This window comes from Miniopterus schreibersii, assembly GCF_964146895.1.
Source record: "Miniopterus schreibersii genome assembly, chromosome: 2".
NCBI lineage: Eukaryota > Metazoa > Chordata > Mammalia > Chiroptera > Miniopteridae > Miniopterus > Miniopterus schreibersii.
Window position 1 is genome coordinate 172668137 of NC_138102.1, and position 25142 is coordinate 172693278.

The following is a 25142-nucleotide window of genomic DNA, read 5'->3' on the forward strand; positions in this document are numbered from 1 at the left end:
TTGGAAACAAAATTCAGTCTTCAATTTTTGGTTAACAAATTCCATGGTAATCATAGGCACAAATATAAAAATTAACAAATACTAATCCAATGTGAGAATGAAAGAACATTAGTTAATATTTGAAAACAGCACAGTGCTCTTCAGAAAAACTGAATTTCAAAATGAAGTGTAAGTATATGAAAATACTAAGAATTAGAATTAAATTGATAAAGGTACCTCTTTATATTTACTATCTGTAACTCAGGAACCAGATGTTCCCTCAGTTTTCAAAATCAGGAACTGAGTAAATTTGGATAGCAAAGTGCTTTTATATTATCTTTTCTTTTGCTTATGTGCATATAGGAAAGTACTTAATGGCCCTGGCCGGGTAGCTCAGTTGGTTAGAGCTTCATCTAGATATGCCAAGGTTGTAGGTCTAATCTGGTCAGGGCACATACAAGCATCAACCAATGGATACATAAATAAGTGAAACAACAAATCTATGTTTCTCTCTCTGTCTGTCTCTCTCTCAATAAATAGTTGTAGTCTGGTTTTATAATTGTGTTTTCCTCATTGTTTCATTTATCCTGGCAACTGAGAATGTCTACACTTTTGCGTTTATAATGAAATTTAATTGTTACCTAACATGTAATAAATCTTTTATTGGGGAAGCAGCAGTTATGATTTTTGAGACTTTTTATTGTAATCGAAAGGAGTTTTATTTAATGTAAAAATGTCTGGTTATTTTCCATTTATAGGTTTCTGAAGGATTGTCATTTTTGCATAGCAGTGTGAAAATGGTTCATGGAAATATTACACCTGAAAATATAATTTTGAATAAAAGTGGAGCCTGGAAAATAATGGGTTTTGATTTTTGTGTATCATCGACCAATCCTTCTGAACAAGAGGTAATGAAGGTGTTAGTCTTCTAATTTTTTAAGCTATGGAAATTTGTGATTCCATCTGGAATGGATTATAGAATTTATAAGCCTGATAAATGTTTAGAAATAGGCTGCATGCTACAATGGTATGTTTAACTGTATAGAAAATTTCTAGAGTTCATTGTACTTAAGAGTATTTTTCAGCTTATTAATTCCACAATAGTTAACATTATTTGAGAAAAAGATGCTGGAGTTAAATAAATTTGAGAACTATTGGGTTAAGGTTTTTTCCTCCTCAGAATGTCTAATACGCTAACATTGTGAACCTCTAGCAATATTACCCCAACTTATTGGACCACAGAATCTTTTTTAGGGAGCACAGTAACAACAAAAGCAACGATAACACTTACTGAAGCACTTTTCTAAACACTTTATATATTTACATATTTAATCCTCACAAAACTCAGTAAGGTATAGGAAAAATACGTACGAGGAGGTTAGGTTTGTAGAATAAAATAAGTGGTAGAGCTAGGATGTATCCAGCCTTTCTGATTCCAAAGCACCTGTTACTTAGTGATTATGATACCTGCTTATTTATACTTGGAAAATACTGCAATATTTCAAGTTTTTACTATATGTAGTTGTTAAAGGAACCTTGATTTGTCCTAAGACAGATTTGTAATTTAAATAAACATTTTTAAGGGAAGCAGAAAGAATTCCTATATATTATGTACTGTGAGTGAAGCACTGTGCTAAGTCTGTTTTCCATACATTTCTTTAATCTTACAACAACCTTTTGAATCTATTAAACTAAATTGCATAGCTAGTTAGGGAAAGAACAAGGTTTCAAACAGTAATCTATTTAAGCCCATAAAACTTGAAGCCTGTGTATCATAAAATGTAGGCCAGACTTTTCTATATTCCTACTATAACTTTTAGTGATAATTGTCTTCTGGAAGAGAGCTCCAGTAATCTCAAAGTTATATTACCTTTTCATTTATTCCATGCACTTTCTAGATTTGGGAATTTTAGGATTTCAGGTGGGGATGTCAGTTTTACTTGCATGACTGAGTATGAATTTAAAGCTAGATTGTTGTTGCTTGATAGAGGTTTGCTTTAATTTGAAATATGTAAGCTATGAAATCTCTTTCCTGTCTTATTATAGCTCAAGTTTCCTTGTAAAGAATGGGACCCAAATTTACCATCATTGTGTCTTCCAAATCCTGAATATTTGGCTCCTGAATACATACTTTCTGTGAGCTGCGAAACAGCCAGTGATATGTACTCTTTAGGAACTGTTATTTATGCTGTATTTAACAAAGGGAAGCCTGTGTTTGAAATTAACAAGCAAGATATTTACAAGAGTTTCAGTAGGCAGTTGGATCAGGTATTTGCCTTTAAATATTTGCTTACATTAAAAATGTATTAAGTGCTTCTCTGATTATTTTTTTTCTAAAATGTATTCTCTGAGATGAGGGTCTTATAGTTTGCATAAAATCAACTTAAAGTAATTCTGTAATTAATGAGGAGCAAAGTTTGTTATTACAGCTGTAATCATGACATGCATTTACTAGACTGAATTTTAAATACGGTCTAAAATACTGGGAATTTTTTTAGGAATAGAAACAATTTCAGGTAATAAAGATAAGTGTTTTAATTATCTTGCAGTAGTAGAATTAGCAATTTGTTTGAATCTAAAAATATATTTTTGAGTAAATTTTAAGTTTCTTAAATGGACTTGCCAATATAAATGAATATCTGAATATTTTATATTCATATTTAATATTATCACTCTTTTGAATAGTTGAGTCGTTTAGGATCTAGTTCACTTACAAATATACCAGAGGAAGTCCGTGAACATGTAAAACTACTGTTAAATGTAACTCCAACTGTAAGACCAGATGCAGATCAAATGACAAAGGTGAGTACACATGAATTCCTGCTTTAGGAGGAGGGACAAAAAATATCGTAGATTAACTGCTTCTAAAACAAGATTTAGTCAGATATAGTCCCCAGATAATATCTGTATTCTTGAATGTATTAAATATTCAGCTTCTTTTACTGTTAAACACTTAAATAATTTATCTTTATAAGTGCTCTGATATAAAATTAGAATTTCAAATAAACAAGAACTCTGTCATAGTTATGCAGAAGTTTTGGACACCCCAAGAATTTATAGCCCTCTTATCCACTCATCTAAGCATGGATTTTAACAGATAAATGATATTCTTTATGCCTTCAAGATATTTTACGTACTCTTGCAATATTTTACTAGTTAAGTGAAGAAAATGTTACTCCAGCCATCTCAAAGGTACTGATTCTGAAAATTTGAACTTGGAAAGGAAAATAATTAGTTACTTTCTTATTCTGATTTTTTAATTAGCATTTTTATGAAGTGATCTTTAGTATTTTGCTAAGTGTTCTGAATATTTTTTCACCAGACTGTGTTAGTTTCAGATATGAGAAGTACTTTAATACTTATCAAAATAATGTTATTTTCCTGTGTTTAGATTCCCTTCTTTGATGATGTTGGTGCAGTGACACTGCAGTATTTCGATACCTTATTCCAAAGAGATAATCTTCAGAAATCACAGTTTTTCAAAGGACTGCCTAAGGTTCTACCGAAACTGCCCAAGGTCAGTTTCTTATTATAGTCAAGACTTTAGAATTTCAAGTTTACTTTCATTTGCTATAATAACTCTTCCAAAGAAATAAATGTAACTAGGACTATAAAAGACTGCTGACTGAGGCCAAAGTTTAGTGAAAGCCCATAATCTGTCATTGTGGAGATCATTGTCTCTCCAGCAATTAAGGGGATACTTTTGTGATGCTAGCCTCTCCAGTTCCTTTAACTCTCCCTCTCTGACTTATTAAATCATGAGTGTAACATAGTATAAATACTATGAATGCTAAAGAAACCACTGGTTGGAACACTAATAATTCCGGGCTACAAAATTATCTCGTGTGTAACCTGTCAGATATTTTTTGACTATGTACTGCTTGTCTAGCCCTTTACTTAGATGCTATGGAGAGTACAGAGGAAACAAAAATTGTTCTTGCTCTCAGACCCTCCCAGTAATTGTAAGTAGGGCTAACACTGCATGCAGCAGCAAGTAAAGTATAGGGCAGTGTTTAAATTGTGTGGCATGAATCCTAAGAGATGAGGGAGTTAAGAGGAAAAAGTCATGAAGACTAATTAGGGAAGGTTTTCTAAAGGAAGGGTGATATATCCCCCTTTCTCTGTGACATTACCAAGTTATGCCTTTTGCCCTGGCATAATTGGTAATAGCACCCTGTTTTACTCTTAAAAGTGTCCCGGTTTCAACCACAAAATTATATGGTCACCTTACGCAAAGGGATTGGCTATTTTAAACTATAATTTCAATGTTAATACTAAAGACCTGAAATAAAATTTAGTTTTATGAAAACATTTTTTCCTTTCAGCGTGTCATTGTGCAGAGAATTTTGCCTTGTTTGACTTCAGAATTTGTAAACCCTGACATGGTACCTTTTGTTTTGCCCAATGTTCTACTTATTGCTGAAGAATGCACCAAAGAAGAATATGTCAGGTTAATTCTGCCTGACCTTGGCCCTGTCTTTAAACAGCAGGAGCCAATACAGGTATGTATGGAGATAATTTTCCTACTTATCTGCTGTTACTCAGTGAGTGACCTTAGTCAACTACAACTGTCATAGAAAACAAAAGGAATGCATATGCGACTTTTAAAAAATTGAGGTAAGCATAAGAGGCTTTTCTTTTCCATTAGCTATTTTGCACATTTGAAGCGAACCATTCCTAAATTATAACTGAAGTCTCCAAGCGAGTTGTCCATAAGTTACCATCTCAGAAAATGAATTGTAGTGAGATTTCGCATGTGTTGCACTGTTCCCACTGGCCTTATGGAGAGTTAGAGGTTTGGGAACAGAAGGTACATAGTTTTCTCTCACACTTGTGTTTTGTTTGTGTTTGTTTTGTTATTCGGGGTCTTTCATTTATAGACTTTATGCTAGTATTATCTCTCTATTTTGTTGTTAATGGTTTCATCAGAAAGGGGAAAGTGCTTACAGCACCCAGAAGTCATATATGTGTGTATCATAAGTGAAAGCATAATTAGTCTCTGATGTAGACTTTTACAGTCCTTATTTGCCAGATTCAACATAGCCTTGGATTTAAGAGCAGTAGGGTCATACAGCTGGGCAGGAATCTGTCCTTTATCTCCTTATCTGCACAAGTCATTACTCTCTTAAAGCTTCCAGTTTGCTCATTTCCAAAATGAAAGAAGTTGTTGAGAGTAAATGAAATTTCCGGGCACATAGTAAATATTATTACTTGCTTCTGCCGCTACATGGCAGTAACTCACTGGTAAACTGTCAGTTACCTGATTTAATTGTTTTGTGGCAGGCAGTTTGCAGTCCTTCCCTCGAAAGGAGGGGAACAGAGGAAGTCTGTGGTGGGAAGGCAGGAGTTCCTGTGGCTAAGGAAAGGGCAGGTGAGGGAACTGTGGGCTTTGAAGCAGAATCCTACGAACACTGTTAAGACGCCAGGAAGGGAAGTAGTGGAGCCACATGCTGACTAAGCTATGTGTCAGTCAAGATAGTTCCCAAGGAACCTACCATCTGAATTCTTATCTGCCGCCATTCTTTGGTACTCTTTTTTCCCCCATAGTAGTCCAGCTAACATTTCCTTCTGAAAATTTAAAAAAATTTTAACCGAGCCTTGGCACAACTGTTCTTCACAAACAGAAGGAGCAGTTTAGGTATGAGGCTAGGCCAAAAAACGAATTGAAATGTGTCTTTCTAGAATTTTCCTGACAGTCCTTTTTATTCCTGTACCTTTTCTTCTCTTGAGCTCCACAGAAGCCAAATAGTAGAATTGACTCTTTTGGGCCATGTGATTTTGCTGCCCTCAGGCTTTTATTTTTTTACCCAGTTGCTTTCCAGATAGTTGGTACTTGTGGGTGAGTGATATGTTACTGAAGATATGTGAGAGTTAGGAAATTAGTCTGTATTTAAATGTCTAAACAGAGAGCAGATGTTAAATATTGTGCTTCCAGAAATGTAAGAGACTTGATTTGTATGTTTTTGTCTTCCATGCCCTCAGGCTAGCAACATGGTGAGTGTCAAAATACATAACATTCTTTAGGAGACACTTTAAATTTTGGCATATATAAAATCACATAAAGATCCTGGGCCTCAATGCATTGTTCCCTTTTTCTACACAGATTTTGTTAATTTTCTTACAAAAAATGGATTTGCTACTAACCAGAACTCCTCCTGATGAGATAAAGAGCAGCGTCCTGCCAATGGTTTACAGAGCACTTGAGGCACCTTCCATTCAGATCCAGGTATAATACTTGATTTTTCCCCCTTCAGTGACGATTCTGATTTTAAAGCAAAAGAAAGAAGTAAAGGACATTTTGGATTTGAGACATAAAATCTTTTTATATAAAACTCAGTAGTATATATTAATCCATTGGATTGCATCATGCACTGTTACTAAAATGTAGCCACTCTTAACTAATTTATTTATTTTTCTGTGAGCATTGCCTTTTAATAGCATAAGGATTGTTACATGGAAGAATTAGCTGGCACTGCACCTCAAAAGTAGACCCAAGACCAATTAATGGCTTCTTCAGAGGGGTACATATATATGTCAGTTCAGTGTGAGGAAGTGTTTATGACTCACAGCTGTTCCTTCTGGATCAGCTGCCCAGTCCTCAGGTTCTGTGATTTGTGATACCACCAGTGGAGCTTGGTGATGCCTTTAACTGTGATCCTTCTAAAGTTGTTATCCACGTAATCCAGTTTCGTAGTGCCATGTTCCAGAAACAGTTCAGCAAACAAAAGTTCCCATGAGTTCTTCATTAACATGCTCACATACTTGATAGCATTATTAATTACATCTTAAAATCCCCGCTTTCTTTCCTGCACACATCACCCAATCCCTCAGCTACTTCTGCTCTTCTTAATTCTCTCTGAAAATGTCCTCAGCCCCAGTTGTTTCTCTTCCCCTTTTTCTCATTTCTTTATCACCAAAGCCCTAATAGCAGTTTGGTATGGAGGGCCCTATGGCAACCTTCAGAATGTGACCATTTTGGATGACAGGCCATCTTTCTTTCTTTGGGCAGAGGTAAGAGGTTCCACTTTCTCCCTCACGCTCCTCATCTAATCCAGTCATCTAATACAAATGCGATGCTTGAGGCTAGAGATGGCACAGGAGCCAATCAGAGGAGGCCTCTCAAATGCCAGAGCTAGAGCCTGGATTGAATGGACAATTGGGAACCAATCAGATTAGCTTCTTTTCTACTTTCTAAACCTTTCTAGAACCTGTCCCTGGCTCTCTTCCACACTATCATAGCCCTAGTTTAGGACACCTTCGAATCTTAAAAGAATTTCTTCAATCCGGTCTCAGAGTTCTGTCCCTTTATATTATAGCCAAGCACAGATGGTTCTGAAATTTTCCTAGAAGTCATATCTGAGCACTCCTCTGCTTCGAGTCTTTACGGTCTTCTAGTTCTCAATTCAATCCAAGCCCCTACTCCTAGCATTTGAGGCCCTCCCTGGTTGGCTCCATGACCTCTCTGGCTTCATCCATTTTTCCAAACACCTTAACTACAGGCAGCTCCCCACCATGCTCCCCTTTGAGCCTTTGTTCAGGCTATGCTCTCTGCTGGGGATGCCTTTCCCTCTTCTTGACTACCTGACAGATACCCACATATCTTTTAGTACTTGACTTAAGCATCACCTCTAGGGAACCTTCTGCCTCCCTCCCTCCAGTGAGTGCTCCGTTCTTTGTGCTCATGTTCAAGACATTTGTTCTCCCAGTGGACTTTCACCTACAAACTCCTCTACATCCATTTCCATCTTCTCACTGAGACTGGGCACTGGTTGTGTCTGGGATCCTATCTATCACTGGCAGGCTGTACCGGGTTGGATCCACCACAAACCCCAGTAAATGCTGAAGGAATGAAAGTACTGTCGGGGCCCTCACATTCTTTAGGGAGACCTGGTGCATTGGAGTTGGATGAACTTGGGTTAAACTATGAAAACTCCCAGAGCTATGTGCTCATGGGCAAGTCATTGGAATTCTGAGCCTATTTCCTTAGCTCTGCCTACCTCACAGGATTCTGTGAAGTAACCTGTGAGGTGCCTGGTACAGTGCCCGGCTTAATGCAAGGGCTTGAATATGTATCAGCCTTGCAGCCAAGAAGCAGAGAAGGAAAAGGCATCCAGTTAGTGAGCAGGGGGTCAGGAGTGGGAGTAAGGGGGCACGAACAGGAACCTCTGAGACTGCAGTTTCTTAACACTGCTGGCCATCTGCTCTGTCCTGAGCAAAGTCGAGTTAGGTGGATGGGAGTGGGGTGACAGATCACAGGCCCAGCAAGGTCAAGCCCTCCAGTGGACCAGCCCCCAGTGACATCACAATCCTGAGTCGTTGCCACGGCACCACTGGAGGTGGACCCTCATTTCTCTCCAAGGAGCTTTAGGGTGTGGATGTTAGCAAGGCGAGCAAGGAAGGCAGATGGCGATGAAGAACAGCCTTAGCCCCATGCCCACAGGCACGGCTCATGGTGATGCTGGAGAGGCAGGAACGCTCTCAGCTCCTGCTGCTGGCATGCGGGACACAAGCTCAGCCACTCAGCTGAAGATGAAGCCTAAGGACGTGCGCAAGGTCAAAGCCCTCATCATCGACCTGGGCTCGCAGTACTGTAAGTGTGGCTATGCAGGTGAGCCCCGGCCCACCTACTTCATCTCCTCCACAGTGGGCAAGCATCACTCGGAGGCGGCTGATGTGGGCGATGCCCGAAAGGAGACCTACGTGGGCCACGAGCTGCTCAACATGGAGACACCTCTGAAACTGGTTAACCCTCTGAAGTACGGCGTTGTGGTGGACTGGGACTGCGTCCAGAGCATCTGGGAGTACATCTTCTACATGGCCATGAAGATCCTCCCTGAGGAGTACGCCGTGCTGGTCTCCGACCCCCCGCTCAGCCCTAGAAGCAACCGGGAGAAGTATGCGGAGCTCATGTTTGAGACCTTTGGCATCCCTGCCATGCACGTGACATCCCAGTCACTGCTGTCCATCTACTCCTATGGCAAGACCACAGGGCTGGTGGTGGAGAGTGGGCACGGCGTCTCACACGTGGTCCCCATCTCAGAGGGCAACGTGCTGCCAGACCTGACGGGCTGCTCCGACTACGCCGGGAGCGACCTCACCAACTACCTGCTGCAGCTGCTCAACAAGGCTGGCCACAAGTTCACTGCCGACCACCTGCACATAGTGGAGCACATCAAGAAGACGTGCTGCTACTCGGCTTTGCTGCCCGAGGAGGAGCTCGGCCTGGGCCTGGAGGAGCTGCGCGTGGACTACCAGCTCCCTGATGGCAAGGTCATCACCATTGGCCACGAGCGCTTCCAGTGCGCCGAGATGCTCTTCAAGCCCACCCTGGTGGGCAGCAACCTGCCCGGCCTCCCTGCTCTCACAGCTGCTTGCCTGGGCCACTGCCAGGAGGCAGGCTTCCGGGAGGAGATGGCCGCCAACGTGCTGCTGTGTGGTGGCTGCACTATGCTGGATGGCTTCCCCAAGCGCTTCCAGAGGGAGCTGAGCCTCCTCTGCCCCCGGGACAACCCCACAGTAGCTGCAGCACCTGAGAGGAAGACCTCCGTGTGGACCGGTGGCTCCATCTTGGCATCCCTGCAGGCCTTCCAGCAGCTCTGGGTCAGCAAGGAAGAGTTTGAAGAGCGGGGCAGTGCAGCTATCTACACCAAGTGCTAAGTGTCAGGACCCCAACAGGCCAGGCCTTGTGGGCAGGGGACCTCGGGCCACTCTATACATTTACAGAATTTCACATAAAATTTTAACACAGTGGCTCTTGTCTAGTCTGGATTTTTTGCTTTAGTCTGATAGCAGGTGGTGGGGAGTTGGGTTTAGAGGTGTCAGCGCCTTTTGCTGTACTGCATCTGGAGCAGCAGGGGTGGGAGGTGGGTGGGAGGGGCTCCCCTTACTGGCCCCACTCCTTCTGAAGGTGACATCATTTCAGAGCCTAGGATGCAGCTTCCTGTTCCATTAGCTAGCTCCTCAGGGTTCAAAACCCAATTCAGCAGACAACATTGCTTGCTCCCCCATGAACCAAGAGGGAAATGAAGGCTCAGTTTAAAGGACTAGCTTGGGTCATGTAGTTAAGTGGTGGGGGGACACTCACAACCAGGTGTCTGACTTCCATCTCCTGTTTCTGCCATATGTTTGTCTGCCTATAGCTTCATCATTCCTTGCTTGCCCCAGGCTCCCTCACTAACCTCCCCTCCCTGCCTGCCACCTTCAAGGGTGCAGCCCACAGGTGTCATCTCCTGAGTGTGAAGGGCCTTGTCTACCCAATTTAAGCTTTTTTTGCAGTCACAGAGTAGAGCCACTGAATCCAGAGGATGTCAGAGGAACCAGAGGGTCCTTTGGAAATTATGTGGTTCTCTCCCTTCTGTAAAGGTGGGGAGACTAAGGACCAGGAGGGAGGGGGGCCATGTCAATGGATGAGTCCAGATCTCCTGACCCAGGTCATGATTATTTCCAGAAGGGCAAACATAGTTGCTTTAGTTTAGGCTGCTATAACAAAATACCCAGAGCAGGTGGCTTATAAACAGTAGAAATTTATTTCTCACAGTTCTGGAGACTGGAAGTCCAAGGTTAGGTTGCCAGCATCGCCAGGTTTTGGTGAAGGCCTTCTTCTGGGTTGCACACTGCCAACCTCTTGCTGTGTTCTCACACAATGGAAGGTTTCTTAACTAATTTTAAGAATCAGTTGACAAATACCTGTGTTAATGAAGTAAAATGATTCATTGCTGTTGTTTATCAGAAATGTGCTATTCTGGAAGGTTTGATAGATTGTAGTTTATTATATACTTTTTTCCTAAATGAGTAATTAACATATGAATAAGTCAAATATATATGTGGCTTTTTCTTATGAAAACATCAAGTAGGTTCTTCCCATACTCCTAATTTTCTTTCATGCTGGGTAACTTAATTTTCTATTCAGAAATATTCCTTCTGCATTAAAGCTAATTTGTATAGAAGGTAGGTAGAAAAGCAAACAGTAATTTAGTATAATCATTCCTAATTTATTCATAGTCATACTTTTGTGTCACAAAGGTAATGTTAAAACATCATGTGCTTTGCCAAACTTAGTTTTGTAGCTGTGCTATTAAAATTTTTGTTCTAGGGCTATCTGTCTAGAAAAAAATTCTGGATTACTATTAAAAGTGTAATTTAATTTTTTAATATTTTTTTTACTTTGGAAAATAAATACTTATGCTAAGAACATCCCACTATAAAAATGGTTTCATATTTAAAAGTTTATAGTTTCTTTGCTACTATAGAAATTTTGTTCAGATGATAGCAAAGAAAAACATAGAATTTTAATTTTTAAAAGTTATTGACCAAAGTTTGTTTTTGTTAATGTGTACCTGATCCACATGTATAAGGTCACTTTTTTGATGCATTTCAATCTTTGCTGAGTTCTTTTTTTATATTCAAAGTTGTGAAGTTGAGGTGAGAATTTTTTTTTATAAGGTCATGCCTTCTTAAAGGCGAGGGTTGTTGCCTTTGTCCAAATCACGTGGGATGATGCGGGAAGGTGTGCTGCTGCTTTAGCCTCGTCCAAAGGAATTGTCAGGTGTAGCTGTTTGAAGCATCCCCACAGGCGCTGTGTAGCCAACCTGCTTTTATATTCAGTGAGATTAGGAAGGAGAGGGAAGGTTAAGTGCCATAAAAAGGCCATTTTCTTAATAAGGGGTTAGTTTTGCCAGTAGGTGTCAGCCAGTATTTTATTGAAATAGTTAAACCAACATGTATGATATTTTTCATTGTAAGTGTTTAGTCACCAGTCCAGTTAACTTGTGTCAACCTTGCTTGGTGAGAGTCTGATGAAGTTAAAGCCTGTCTAAGCTTTGGGAGACTCCTAGAGCAAGAGCAAGAAACAAAAGTCTTCCTCAAGCTTCATGCAGGCACATGGTTAGAAAGTAACCTCTGAAATTCATTTTTGCAGTGATATTTTTAAAGTAGACGTTTAATGTATTTAAGAGGCTAGAGAGATTAGAAAAACATTTGGAAAAGTAGGAGATGGTTTACAAAGTTAGGGTCCTTAAAGGCATTAATAGAAATATATCTGAATCAGGTTTTTTTTACATTATTTACCTTTAAAATTAAACATAGAAGCTATGTTCATCCTTGTCTTCCCACCACTGATTACAGAAAAGGTATAAATACGAGGCAGAAGCTCCTGAGAAAGTGCTAATTGGACTTCCTTGAGTTTTTGCTTGTTTGTTTCAGTCTCCTGTTCTTGGGTTCTTCATCCTGTCTCTTCCTAGAGAGAGAACTCTCCCCTCCTTTTGCTAAGTGATTTAATCATAATTCAAGATTTGCCTCTTTGTAACCTTCTGCTAGATTACCATAGTTCTCTCTCTCCCCTCAGCCCCCCTCCCCTTATAATTAAAGACTGATCTTTCTTAAGGAGGTGCTCTCCAGCAGCAGGAGCGCGGGATCTCACTGACTGCTCACCCTTGTTCATTCCCTCCCATCTGTGGACATGGTTCCTTAGCTTGTATGTCTTATCCTCAGTAATGCCACCCACTTAATTGTTATAGTTCTGGGTGGATGTGATAAACAGATAACTCTCTTATGTCTGCCTTTTGAAAGTCTGGGATAAGAAGTCAAAATAAAATGCTTTCCAGTGTTTTGATAACAGATTCTTAGTAGTTATCTCGTTTCTAACTAGGAATGAGTGTGCTTAAGTTTACCAGATATTGTCAATAGCTCCTCTGATCCACATTTGTACTTCCACTTTCTTTAGTAATCCCTTCCCCTGTGCTCTGCTACAAAGATCCCTCTGGCCCTTATAAGATATCTGAGATGTTCTTCAGACAGTTCTCAGCCAGTTTTGGTTTCTTTTCCTTACCTCACTTCACTTATCCTCAGTTACCCTGCTTTTCCTGCTACCCACATTCAGGGTCCCCAGTTCCCGTTATTTACACTATGGCATGACATTAGTTAACAAGATTGTCTGAAGTAACTTTTTCTTGTTTCTATGAATTATACTTGCTTAAGTTTTAGAATTTGGAAGTACTTAAAAATGTAAAGAAAATAAAAATCCTCTTCGAGATGCCCACAGTTCACATTTCTAGGTATACCCTTCCAGTCCTACCCTAAGCCTGGAGACAGACACATGTATATACACATCTTAGAAGTTGGGACTATAAAATCGTGTCTTACTGCATTTTCTTCCCGATATTATTATACAGTCTTTTAAAATATATTTAAACAATGTTTATATTATGTTCCATCATATGGATATAGGTAATAGCTAAGAATTCCCTTATTTAAGAGGAATAGTTTTATATAACTTCGTTTTTAATTTTCCCTCTTTGTGAAAGATAGCAAAACTTAGGTGTTTCGAAGTTTCCTACTTTTAAAAACAAATGAAGAATTGTGTTATCAGGGAAAGAAATTAGGAATGAGACCAGGGAATTTTGGTGTCATATGCTAGTTTTATGACCTAGTGTGATTTTGAGTGAGGTCTCCTTAGCTTGTTTCCTCATCTGTAAAACTGAAAACTTAAAATAACTATTCTTTCAAATAGTGTTGAAAGGACCAAATGATGTAATGTACATAAAAGTTTATTTCAAACAATGTGACAAATTAGCCATGCAAATGCAGAATATTTTTTAATACGTGAGAGAAAAGGTGAGACCCTAAGATTGATCCACTGAATTTTCTTAATAGGAACTCTGTCTAAACATCATTCCAACCTTTGCAAATCTTATAGACTACCCATCCATGAAAAATGCTTTGATACCAAGAATTAAAAATGCATGTCTACAAACATCTTCCCTTGCTGTAAGTAATTGCATATTAATTTTTGTTTTTCTTTTGTTTCTCATTGGTTTAAATTTTATTATTGTTTAATAACCCTTTTATAGCTTATTTGTGTATTTTGTCATGGCTGTAGGTACCCTGTAGTATTATAGAAGTGAACACTAGCTGTAATCCTCCCTGATACATAATTTGACAGTAGCACATCCCTGATCCCACTCCCTCTCCCCTAACTTTGGGTGCTTCCATAGAAAACTTGCGTGATTTCTTTTTCTTAACCCTTTTCTGCTTTAACGGCTGTTTTGTTGGTAGTTTTAAAGTAATCATGAGTTTAACTTGGTGTATAAGCCTAAACACTATTTGAACGACTTCCTTTTATAAACTGCCTTTACTTTTAGTCAACCTACTCTTAATTTTTTTATCCCTTACTTGCCTACTTTCAAAAGAAGTAAAGGGTACAGTAATACAATAAATTAATAAGAGTACAAGTGGGGAAAACAGTTGCACTGGAAAATCTAGGGGTAAGGGTAGTTGCCTCCTTGAATACAGAATTTTAATACTAAGCTACTTGGTAATCAAGGTGGTAGAATAAATGACAAAGTTCTCATTATTTCATATTGGAGGCAATAAATGTCCCCAACCTTCTCTCTAACTCTGAGTCATAAGAGTGATCTCAGTGGAATTTCCTTATAGGAGTAACATTGAATACACTCTTCAAATAGCAGCTTTAGAAAAAAGGGATAAATGTCCTTCCTTCACTTGATCAGTCCGAATGTTGGTGTTTGATAATGGCCATATCATTAAGTTCGCATTGGGTAAAGATAGGTCTTTGAGATCTCATCCATTTTTTTTGGTGAAATGTGAATTTAAATAAAAATAGATATTTATAGCTTAATAGATTTAGAGGCAAAAGCAATTTAAGTGACGTGCTTTTACCTTACAGACCTCTAATCCATTTTAGTTCATGTTTTATTTGTTGTTTGTTTGTTTGTTTTTGTTTTTCTGGTAGAAGGGCTCTGAGATGGAAAACACCACCAAAGTAGGAAAAAAAATATCATTGTTTACTGACTTGAACATATAAGAAAAGAAGTAAAAAAAATCTGAGTTCTTATTCTGACTTTGCTACTAATTATCCCTGTGCCCTGGGAAAGTCACTGTACCTCTCTGAGTGTCTTTCTTCATCAATATTAAAAGGATTTGAAATGCAGTCCATTTCTCTGAAATTTCCCAATTTTAAGATTAAGTTTTCAAAGGAGGTGGGTAGTGATATATAGCTTAAAACTCAGTTTTCAGAATGCCCTTTAAAAAAACCACATAAGCCATACTATATTTTACAGCAGAATACATTTTGTCAAAGCAGATGTCCTAGTTCAGTTCTAAGGATGTATGCAGAGTGAGGTGGGAAGCATGGATATTTAAATGGCCTGTAATACCCAGAGGTTTTATATCCCTTTTTAAGATGCCAACCGAGCCCTTAAAGCATGCTCTTTATAAGGAATTATAATGAATGGATTTAGGACAGTAACTGAAATGGATTTGCATTTTACATATCACATTCAGTGCTCTTACCTTTCAAGTGGCAAGTGTGGATTTCTGAATTGCATTCATAGACATAGACCTGTAAGGTTTAAATATTCTAGCTAGGAAATTCCTGAAAAATGAATCCTGAGTTAAAATTATATTTTAATACAGTCCCCTGAAAATAAAGAAGAAATAAATTCTATGCAGAGTTAGGTAAAATGCTCTAAGAGCTCTATTTCTTCATGACTCACATGACTAATATTTTATACATCATAAAAAAAAATGAAAGTAAACTGTTTTTTCTAGTTCCTTCTTATATGTATATATGTGTATATATACATAGACACATTACATATATAAAGAATGCAACAACTTTCCTTTTATAAAACTAAAGCAAGTTTAGCCTTTAAATATCATTTTGAATTTATTATATCCCTTGTGTTTGAGTTTCAGAAAATAATTACTATTTTTCAGAAAATTTTTTTCACTTTTCTTGCAGAAATACAGTGCTTTGTAAACTAAATTGTTTTCTGCTTTTTTTAGTTCACTTTTTTTGAAAAGTGCAGTTTTATTGATAAGATCCTGGCTTAGAGTATTCTATCTTAACAAATTCCAGCTAAAAAAATAGTGTGAAATATTTATCAAAATAATCAAGTAAATGATAGAATTTTGATAAAAGAGCTCCTGAATATCAGGTTTTAATAACTGTATTAAAGATGTATTTAGAAATGTAAAACTTCATATGGGACAAATACAGATTCTCTTTACATGTTGTTAAACTATTTAGTTTAAGAATGAATTGAACCTGAGTTATAGAAAAATACTGGAAGCCCAGTAAAATTGATTACTTGGTGGGAGAATGTAGTCCTTTTCATGATTCAGATTCGCCCAAAGAAATGTTCTTGGTAAACACACATAGTAAAGCTTCTTAAGTCCATACCACTTTATTTAAAATGATACAAGATTGAAGTCATTCCTTACCTTTAGCTGACTAGTGTCCTGGTAAAGCCATTATAAATTTTTTCTGAAACCAGTCAGGGGTTAGTAAGTATGTGAATTTCCTGTGTTAATAAAGAATGAGCACTTTTCAACCTCCTTTTATTCTTGAGTTATCTTTAACATGCATTAATGTGAAGGTTAAGTTTACACTTAAATACTCTGCTCTAGATGGCAAAGACTTTAAATGACTAATGCAATTTACCTCTTTTAATAGGTTCGTGTCAATTCATTAGTGTGCTTAGGGAAGATTTTGGAGTACTTGGATAAGTGGTTTGTACTTGATGACATCCTGCCCTTCTTACAACAGATTCCATCCAAGGAACCTGCAGTCCTCATGGGGATTTTAGGTAGCTGAAAACTTAATGTCATTTGATACTACTTCATCATTTTAAAGTCATGCAAATAAAACTTTCACTCTGTAGAACCATTGTATTTGCCTTTCCCATATATAGCATTTAGTAATTGAAGAATGATGGGATAAATGCCATGATGCAGCTTTTCTTTGTGCTGTGCTAATTTCAGCAAAAGCCGTCGAACCTTGACATTTACAAAGGAATGAGACATTTGGGAATCCTAGCTTCACAAATACCATGATAGCATATAGTTTTCCCTGTAAAATGGTACCAAAAAGGAGGCAAGCAAAGCTACTTGAAATACTGATACTGGTCTTAATGGTAATACCTAATGTTTATTTGGTATCCAATTTGTAAGAAGCACTATGCTAAATATTTTCTCTGCATTATCTTATTTTGCCTTCTCCAAAATCCAGTGAGATATGGGTACTGCTATTTCTGTTTTACAATAGTAAACTGAGGCTCAGAAGTGAAGTAAGTTTTTGAAGATTACAGAACTGATAAGTGATAGGGCAGGTTTTTAATTTATATATGTTTAAATCTTAAGCACTGTGCTTCACTGCTAAGGGATGTGCTGATGAAGCATATTAGCCCTACAGCACGTTCTATTCTATCAGTGTAATTACAGATTACTTTGTTGAGAAACTCTGAAACTGCTTATAAATAGTTAAAACTGTGAGAGTCCAATCTGGAAATGATGGAGGTCTACTGTACTAATAGAAACAGACATAACTATGGAATCACAAAAACAACAAAAAGTTCTCTTTTTACTAAATTTGAAGTTCTTTGTTAATTTTGAAGAAAAATTATATTAGCCATGTATTTTTAACATCTACTGTGGTGTCTGGTCTATAGAAAGCCGTCAGTAAATATTTGTAGGAATGGTCAGCAAGTAATTTATTGTGGACCTCTGGAGTTGTAGAACTTTTAGGGACATGGCATGAAACTTTTGAGCTCAAAGAAATCAGTCTTCTTGAGAAAGGAGTTTGTCATAGTGGACAGAGCCCTAGCGCCAATCTGTTTCTTCATCTGTCAAATGAGGATGACAAAAAATCCTTATAAATGGAGTCTTGTGAGAACTCAGTGAGACAGCTGAAGAGAAAGTAATTAGCATAGTGCCTAGCAAATAAGCATTCAGTAGGTTCTCAGTAAAGATATTCTTTAAGTATATAAGTGAAGTGTACATTAACAGAATAATAAGAGATGGTGTGCTTTCCAGCTTCGGATTATGTACAAAATGCTTACAACACACAAACTTTAGAGAGTGGGGAGTAAATGTGCTCGGTTGGCCAAGGGAAGGCTTTGTGGGATAGGTGTAGCCAGCAGTCTCAGAGGTCCAGTCAATAGGCAGGCATGGGGGGGGATCGTGTGGAGCTGAATTATGTTACTAAGGTTCAGACATGTGGAGCGTCATATGTGTAGGAGCGATACCTGCATACTTGACATGGATGCCTCCATTGAGTGTGAGGTCCGAAATACATCCTTAGATGTGTTCAGGGTAGATGTAACCTTACTGCTGTGCTATAAGGGCTGTTCCTACTTCTGATAGGCTTTTAGTGATACACCGTTGTTAAATGTGCTCTTAAACCAAAGAATGCAGGATAAATATGCCACGGTGTTTGCGTCTAAACTGATGGCAGAGCTGAGATCGTTCTGCGCCTCAGGTAGGAGCACCCTCATCCTAAGCACTAGGGAAAACTTGTAACTGTACTGATTGTCAGGAGAGTTCATGTAGATAAGTTGTTTTTCTAATTTCTATTAATTTGAATTATAAACTTATTCCTTTTATCAGGCATTTACAAATGTACTTTCACTCATAAGAAGTTGGGAATCACCAAAGAGCAGCTGGCTGGGAAAGTATTGCCTCATCTGATTCCTCTGAGTATTGAAAATAATCTTAATCTCAATCAGGTAGGAGTGGCTTTGTGCTTTATTCAGTTTATTCAGGTTACTGTTCCTTGGCACTAACTATATTACAAGGAAAGCTATGTCCCAGGGTTAAGTGGAAGCTTGTGGGTTGGGGTTCCGGAGTGTGTGAGGTGGAGAGCGGGCTGTTGGAGGCTTCATGGCAGATGGAAGACGTGTAGGAGTTGGGGCTACTTTACATTTGGGTCTGGGAAGTTTACATGAACAAAGAAATGTTAATGTAATGTGTCTGGGATGTGTGTTCATTTTGCTACATGGCAAGTCATCTCAAACTGGATGGTTTAAAACAACAAGCACTAAAAAACCCAAAAAACAAGAAAAACAGCAAGCACTGATTATCTCAGTTTCTGAGTCGGCCAAGCCGGAGCATGGATTCTCCGCTCAGTTTCTCTTCTACAGTCAAAGGCAGGGTCTCATCTGAAAGCTCAGCTGGTGTAAGGATCTGCTTCTAAGCTCCTCACATGGTTTTTGGCAGGGTTCAGTTCCTTTCGGGCTGTTGGACCGAGGGCCTCAGTCTCTAGCTCTCTCTCAGCTGGATGCCACTCTCAGTTCCTTGCTTCGTGGGTCTCTAACATGGCAACTTGTTTTATCAAAGCTGGAAAGAGAATCTGCTAGAAAGACGGACGTTACAGTCTTATAGTACAGTCAAGGAAGTGACATTTCATTACCTTTGCCGTGTTCTGTTGGTTACGGGCAGATCTCAGGCCCTGCCTGTGTCTCGCAGATGAGGGTTACACAAGGGCCTGAGCGGCAGAGCAAGGAGATAATTATGAACCATCCCAGCCTGCCTGCACTGGGGATGAATAAGCCAGTTAGACTGGGGTGCCCGTAATACAACAGGTGTAGTGGGAGAGAGAGAGGTGAGACTAGAGTAGATAGGTTTTGAAGGCCTGTGTGGGTTAGACACTTGAACTTTCATTTTGTGGTAAATGTTTGAGCAAAGGGGTAATATGCTCAGAGTATTATAGAATTCCTCTCTGCGTACTTCTGTCATTGTAGTTATCACAGCTATGTACTTATGTGTGTGACTCTCTCGAAAGGCTGGTTATTATACCTTATTCTTCACTGTAGCTCCAGCAGTTGGTACAGTGCCAGGAACAAAAATATTTATTGGGCCCAGCCAGCGTGGCTCAGTGGTTGAGCATCAACCCATGAACCAGGACATCATGGTTCGATTCCCAGGCTGAGCACATGCCTGGGTTGCAGGCTTGATCCCCAGTGGGGGACGTGCAGGAGGCAGGCGATCAATGATTCTCTATCATCATTGATGTTTCTATCTCTCTCTCCCTCTCTCTTCCTCTCTCTGAAATCAACAAAAATATATTTTAAAAAAATTAATTGAGAGAAAAATTGAGGTACAGAGTAATGATGCATTTTGTTCACCACAGAACTGTTGTTTAATGAAGTGTAATGGAAAGGACTGGGAAGGGTTACTGTTAAACTGAGTTCAGAAATGGATAGACAGGCAAGATTTGGAATTAGGACTGAAAGTGAATTAGAGCAAAGCGGGGAGTTAAGCAGGAGAACTTCGGGCATAGGCGAGACTGCTGAGTGCATGGAGTTTTAGAAGTAGAGAAGTGTATGGCATGAATCAGTTCCAAAATTTCAGTGAAGTGATGGGGGTAAACCTCTGAAAGTTTGTGTTCCTAGATTTTAGTTTTTGGCTTGATAGTTTCTTTATATCTTGGGTGGCATGGTTGAGGTTATGATTGGCAAAAAAGGGACACAGTGAATATTGGTCATATGTCCAAGATAGTCTTCAACTTTGGGCCATTTCTGTTCTTAGTTTTTATATTTATGATTTAGGTGTTTAAAAATACTTCCAAATGCTTATTTTAGGATATATAATTTAATTTGAAACGTGGTGTTAGTTTTCTTCAGCTTTATGGTTGATTTTTTTTTTTTTTTTTAGTGGCTATTTTCATCAACAGAAATACTTTGATTCATATCTTCTGCTATTTTACAGTAGTTAGCATGGTCTGACTTAGAATGGTCTGCTTTCCTATTCATTTTATGGACAGAATTCCCAATTCAAGACTGCCCTCTTCTGTCAGTTCTGATTTAAAATGATCTAAATGTATTATGCATTATGTGAGAAAGACAGGTAACAGGAAAATATATTTTTAGCATTTGATTAAAAAACAACAAATTCCATGCAGCAATCAAAACACATACCCAACTTGTATTCAGGGAGGGTTTCTAAGACCACTCCCAGATTCAGGGATTCCCTAGGAGGACTCCCAGGCCTCAGCATATAGTTGTACTCATGGGTGATTTCTCATGGTAAAAGAATAAAAAGGAAAATCGACAAGGGGAGAAGGCTGAGAGGACACAGTGGGAACTGGGGGCAGGCTCAAGCTTCCAGAGTCAGCTCCTGCTGAAGTTGCACGGGATGCGCTTGATTTCCCCGGTAATAAGTTGTGACAATATGTGTGAAATGTTGCCAAGCAGAGAAGCTCATCAGACTCAGTGCCTAGAGTTTTTATTGGGAGCTGATCAAGCAGCACCCTCTGCCCATCATGTGCTCAAATTCCAGACTCCCAGAAGGAAAGTGGGTGTATAGCATAAAACATATTCTTTGTATAGTGCAGGCACAGTGAGCCACTATCCTCAGTTAATGGTAGGAATCCTCTGAGGTCCTGGACACCAGCCAAGGGCCAGCCTTATAAGCAGGGTTTTCCAAGGATAGCAGTTCAAACCTGTGTTAACTCTTGTGCACCAACTACATGCAATATGGATGCATTTCACAAACATAATGAGCGAATGAAGGAAAACACAGAAGAGGATCTGCTGAATGATTCCATTTATATAAAATACAAAAGCAGTCAGAACTACATGCTAGAAACCAGACTAGTATTTACTCATAGAGCGGGTAGTGGGGGAGTGTGTGTAAATGACTGGAAGAGAGCAGAAGGAAGCTTCTGGGTGCTGCCAGTGTTCTGTTTCTTCATGTGCTACTGGTTAAGTTTGTGAATTTTTTCAGATGTGCACTTGTATGTATACTTTTCTGTTAGTATGTTATACTTTATTAAAAAGTTTTAGAAACTAATCAGCAGAGAGTCGTTCATGGTAAGGAAACATGTCTTTTGTTACTCTCATGGTAAGACAAAGGATAGATCTATGGTAGAGCATGGTGAGAGGCAATGTCTGTGGTTGAGAAGAGCAGAGCTTTGGAGACAGTATGGATTCTACTTCTGCCATGTAAGTTATTTAGGATCTCTGAATAAGTTATTTTCTCTCTTTTTCTCTCTCTCTCTTTTAATCCTCACTGAGGACATGCTTATTGATTTTAGAAAGAGGATGAGGGAAGGTGAGAGAGAGAGAGAAACATCGATGGGCTGCCTCCCATATGCTCCCCCACCAGGGATTGAACCTGCAACCTAGGTATGTGTCCTTACTCGGAATTGAACCCGCAACCTTTTCAGTGTACAGGATGATGCTCCAGCCAACTGAGCCCCACCGGCCAGGGCAGTTACTTAATCTCTTGATGAGCCTGAGTTTCCTCATTTATAAAATAGAAATATTAATAAGCCAACTTTGAAGAGTTGTGAGGATTATTGAAATAGTGTATGTATAAGCACTCAGCACAAAGATGTATTTATGAGATTTGGGGAGGGGAAGAAAGCAGTTTCTGGATTTTTCCTGTAATATATGGTACTATTCAAATAAATTATTTATGATGATCCTGAAGGGGACCATAAGAATTACTTAACCAAAGTTTAACCACTATGTTAAGACATAGTGTTAGATTTACTTTATGAACTTTAATTATTTGGAAGTTAGATTGTATACATTTAGTATTTCTAACTTCTTAGAAAACAAGATTTACTTTTATAACAATCTGAATACACAGCAATTTTTTATGCATTATTAAGCAGATTGCTTCTAGATATGCACAAGTTTAGATGTTCAATTTTTGGATTATTCTAGGAAAATCAGTATGTAATAACTGCTGAGGAACTTAAATAAGACCTCTGAATAATAGGTGTTAGACAGTAAGGATGTAAAATTAATTGAGACATGTTTTCTGGATCTTAAAAGTTTCATCAACTAGATCACCACCATACTAAGACATTGTTAAAGCTTGCTATGATATGCTGAATTTAAACACACTTTTTGTGACATCAATTCCATGAGTAGGTCATATTCCAGTAAAAACAGAGATGATTATGTTTCATGTGCTGAATTATCATTTGTTGCTAACTTGAAACATTATAACCATATCAATTTCTTGTTATACCAGTTCAATTCTTTCATTTCCGTCATTAAAGAGATGCTTAATAGATTGGAGTCTGAACATAAGACTAAACTGGAGCAACTTCACATAATGCAAGAACAGCAGAAGTAAGTAGGTTGTATGTGAATTTCGCATGGTCTGGATGTGAGATTAAAGTTAGCTCCTGATTAATTTTCTGAAGTATGGACTAGAAAAATTGATGGATTTCAGCTTGACTATATGTAAAGCATTAAAAAAAAAAATTTCCAGCATATTAAATTGAACTGAGTTAAAATAGACCATTTGTTGAATATCTAATGTCATTCTGAGTACAGGAGTATAATATGATACAATTTTAGCATTTTTTCTACATAGAAGAAATTCTGTTTCTTAGAAAATCTCTTGTCAGCATTACCCACTGGCATTGTAAACTCAGCATGCTGATCATGAAGAGCACCAATACTTTAAAACCTTGCTGTTTTAATTTCCCCCTTTCTCTTTTCTCTAACCCCAGGAACATTTTAGAGCATTCATTTTCTGTTCAGAGGAAGAAGGGAAGGGTGAAAATTATGCACTGGAGAACGCAGATTATTAAAATAAAATCTTCGCTCTATTCTTTGCCTTTGGCTGGGGGAGGGGAATGGACAAACGAACATGGTTTTAGGATACTTGTTAAACTCTCACCCTAAGTCAAAGACATCTGAAAATCAGTAGAATTGATATCAGTCATGAGCAAGGTTCCGAGGTAGAAACCTCTTAGCTTCTGCCCCAGTGTACAATGAAGCTATGGAAGTAAACACACAAGGTGTATTGCCTGGGTGTGCTCCAGGTATCTGTGATGTATGTTTATGACGCTTGGTAGATTGACTGTATAAATGTAGAAATGCTAAAAAATAACTTTAAAAAATTTATAACAGAAAATCTTAATATCCAGTATTTATACTTGGGGTATAAATGGACCACCTTGCCTTCCTCTTGTTCCAGGGTGTGGGTCTGGGCCACATCACAGTGATCTTAGTATTCATTGGAGAGTCACAGATTCTGAACTTTTCCCACATTATATCTTACCTCTCAGTGTGTAAAGAACCTGACGGTAAGAACCACGCTTGCCTGGTTTTATGACATCCTGAGTAAATGTTCCAGTAAATTTCAAACGCCGAGTTAAAAGAAAGACTGCTGTACACATACTCATTTGGGGGCAGGCAGGCATCACTACTAGTAAATAGCACTGGACTCTCTGTAAAGAAAAGTTGCAGTGTGTTTAGGTTCTGACAGATTCCATGTGGATGAACTATTTTTAGCATGAGTATTTTTAAAATATGCTTTTCTTTTTATTGCTTTGTCATAATTCTCAACTCTCCTGCAGATCTTTGGATATAGGAAATCAAATGAATGCTTCTGAGGAGACAAAAGTTACAAATGTTGGGTCTCAGGTATGAAGATATTTAGCTTATTTAAGTTTTTGTAAAAAGTGCTTGACAGTGTGTGTCCTTTGGGGGGGGGGTTTGATCTTTAAGAAGTAAAATCACAAATTTTTTTGACATCATTCAAGCAGTTGACTTTTTTCTATTTCACCAGATTGACAAAGTTTTTAACAACACTGGAGCAGACCTTCTGACTGGTGGTGAGTCAGAAAATAAAGAGGATGTGTTAAAGAATAAGCATAAAAAAGTAAGTTTTCTTTTTTTGTTTGTTAATTCTCACCCGAGGACATTTTTTTCATTTATTTAGGGAGGGTGGGAGGGGGAGAGAGATGTGGAGAGCGAGAGAGGGAGAAACATTGATGTGAAAGAGACACATCGATTGGTTGCCTCCCGCATGCACCCCAACTGGGGCCAGGGATCGAGCCTGCAACCCAGGTAAGTGTCCTTGACTGAGAATCGAACCCTAGACCCTTCAGTGTGAGGGCCAGTGCTCTAACCACTGAGCCACACCAGCCAGGACAAGAGTAAGTTTCTTTACTACTCTTTTTTTTATTACTCACATATATTATAGGACTACCTATAAACCACAGACTTCTGTTGGGAAATAACTGTTTAGCATCTTAACAAGAAACATTCTTTAACTATTTTTATGAAATTTGAAAGTTATCAGTGGAACATGAGCTGATCCGTGCTGAGCATAAACATGCTTACGATTTTAGTTGCTTTGTTATAGCCTCCCACAGGGTAACATTCCTGGACTGTCGAACTCCTTTTTCTTTTCTGCGTTATTTGGCTAGTTACACCCCTTGGTAAATTCTGTCTTTCTTTTCTGCTTCTGATTTTGAATAATAAACTATAAAATTATACTTTCCAAGTAAATATTGGTTAACATCCAGTATAAAGGTACATCAATTTTGAGTTTCTGCTGAGGGCAATTTGCTTCTTTTCATTCACAACTAAGAGTACTTGTGTGTGTGAAGCCAT

General features: G+C 38.5%; 1 protein-coding gene and 1 pseudogene across 4 annotated transcripts in view; both read left to right on the forward strand.

Moving 5' to 3' along the window:
- The window catches only part of SCYL2 (SCY1 like pseudokinase 2), a 54134-nt gene that overhangs the window by 24125 nt on the left and 4867 nt on the right, over positions 1-25142 (forward strand). For all 3 annotated transcript variants that reach the window (XM_081128035.1, XM_081128037.1, XM_081128036.1), the window contains 12 exons: positions 738-887; positions 2026-2247; positions 2665-2781; positions 3371-3496; positions 4305-4481; positions 6083-6205; positions 13630-13743; positions 16454-16586; positions 18385-18503; positions 22762-22862; positions 24101-24167; positions 24313-24405. In XM_081128035.1, the coding sequence (XP_080984161.1) occupies positions 738-887; positions 2026-2247; positions 2665-2781; positions 3371-3496; positions 4305-4481; positions 6083-6205; positions 13630-13743; positions 16454-16586; positions 18385-18503; positions 22762-22862; positions 24101-24167; positions 24313-24405 (1542 nt within the window). The remainder of the gene's footprint in view (positions 1-737; positions 888-2025; positions 2248-2664; positions 2782-3370; positions 3497-4304; positions 4482-6082; positions 6206-13629; positions 13744-16453; positions 16587-18384; positions 18504-22761; positions 22863-24100; positions 24168-24312; positions 24406-25142) is intronic.
- LOC308552742 (actin-like protein 7B pseudogene) lies at positions 8383-9636 on the forward strand (annotated as a pseudogene). The gene has a single exon. The product of its transcript is annotated as an actin-like protein 7B pseudogene (transcript).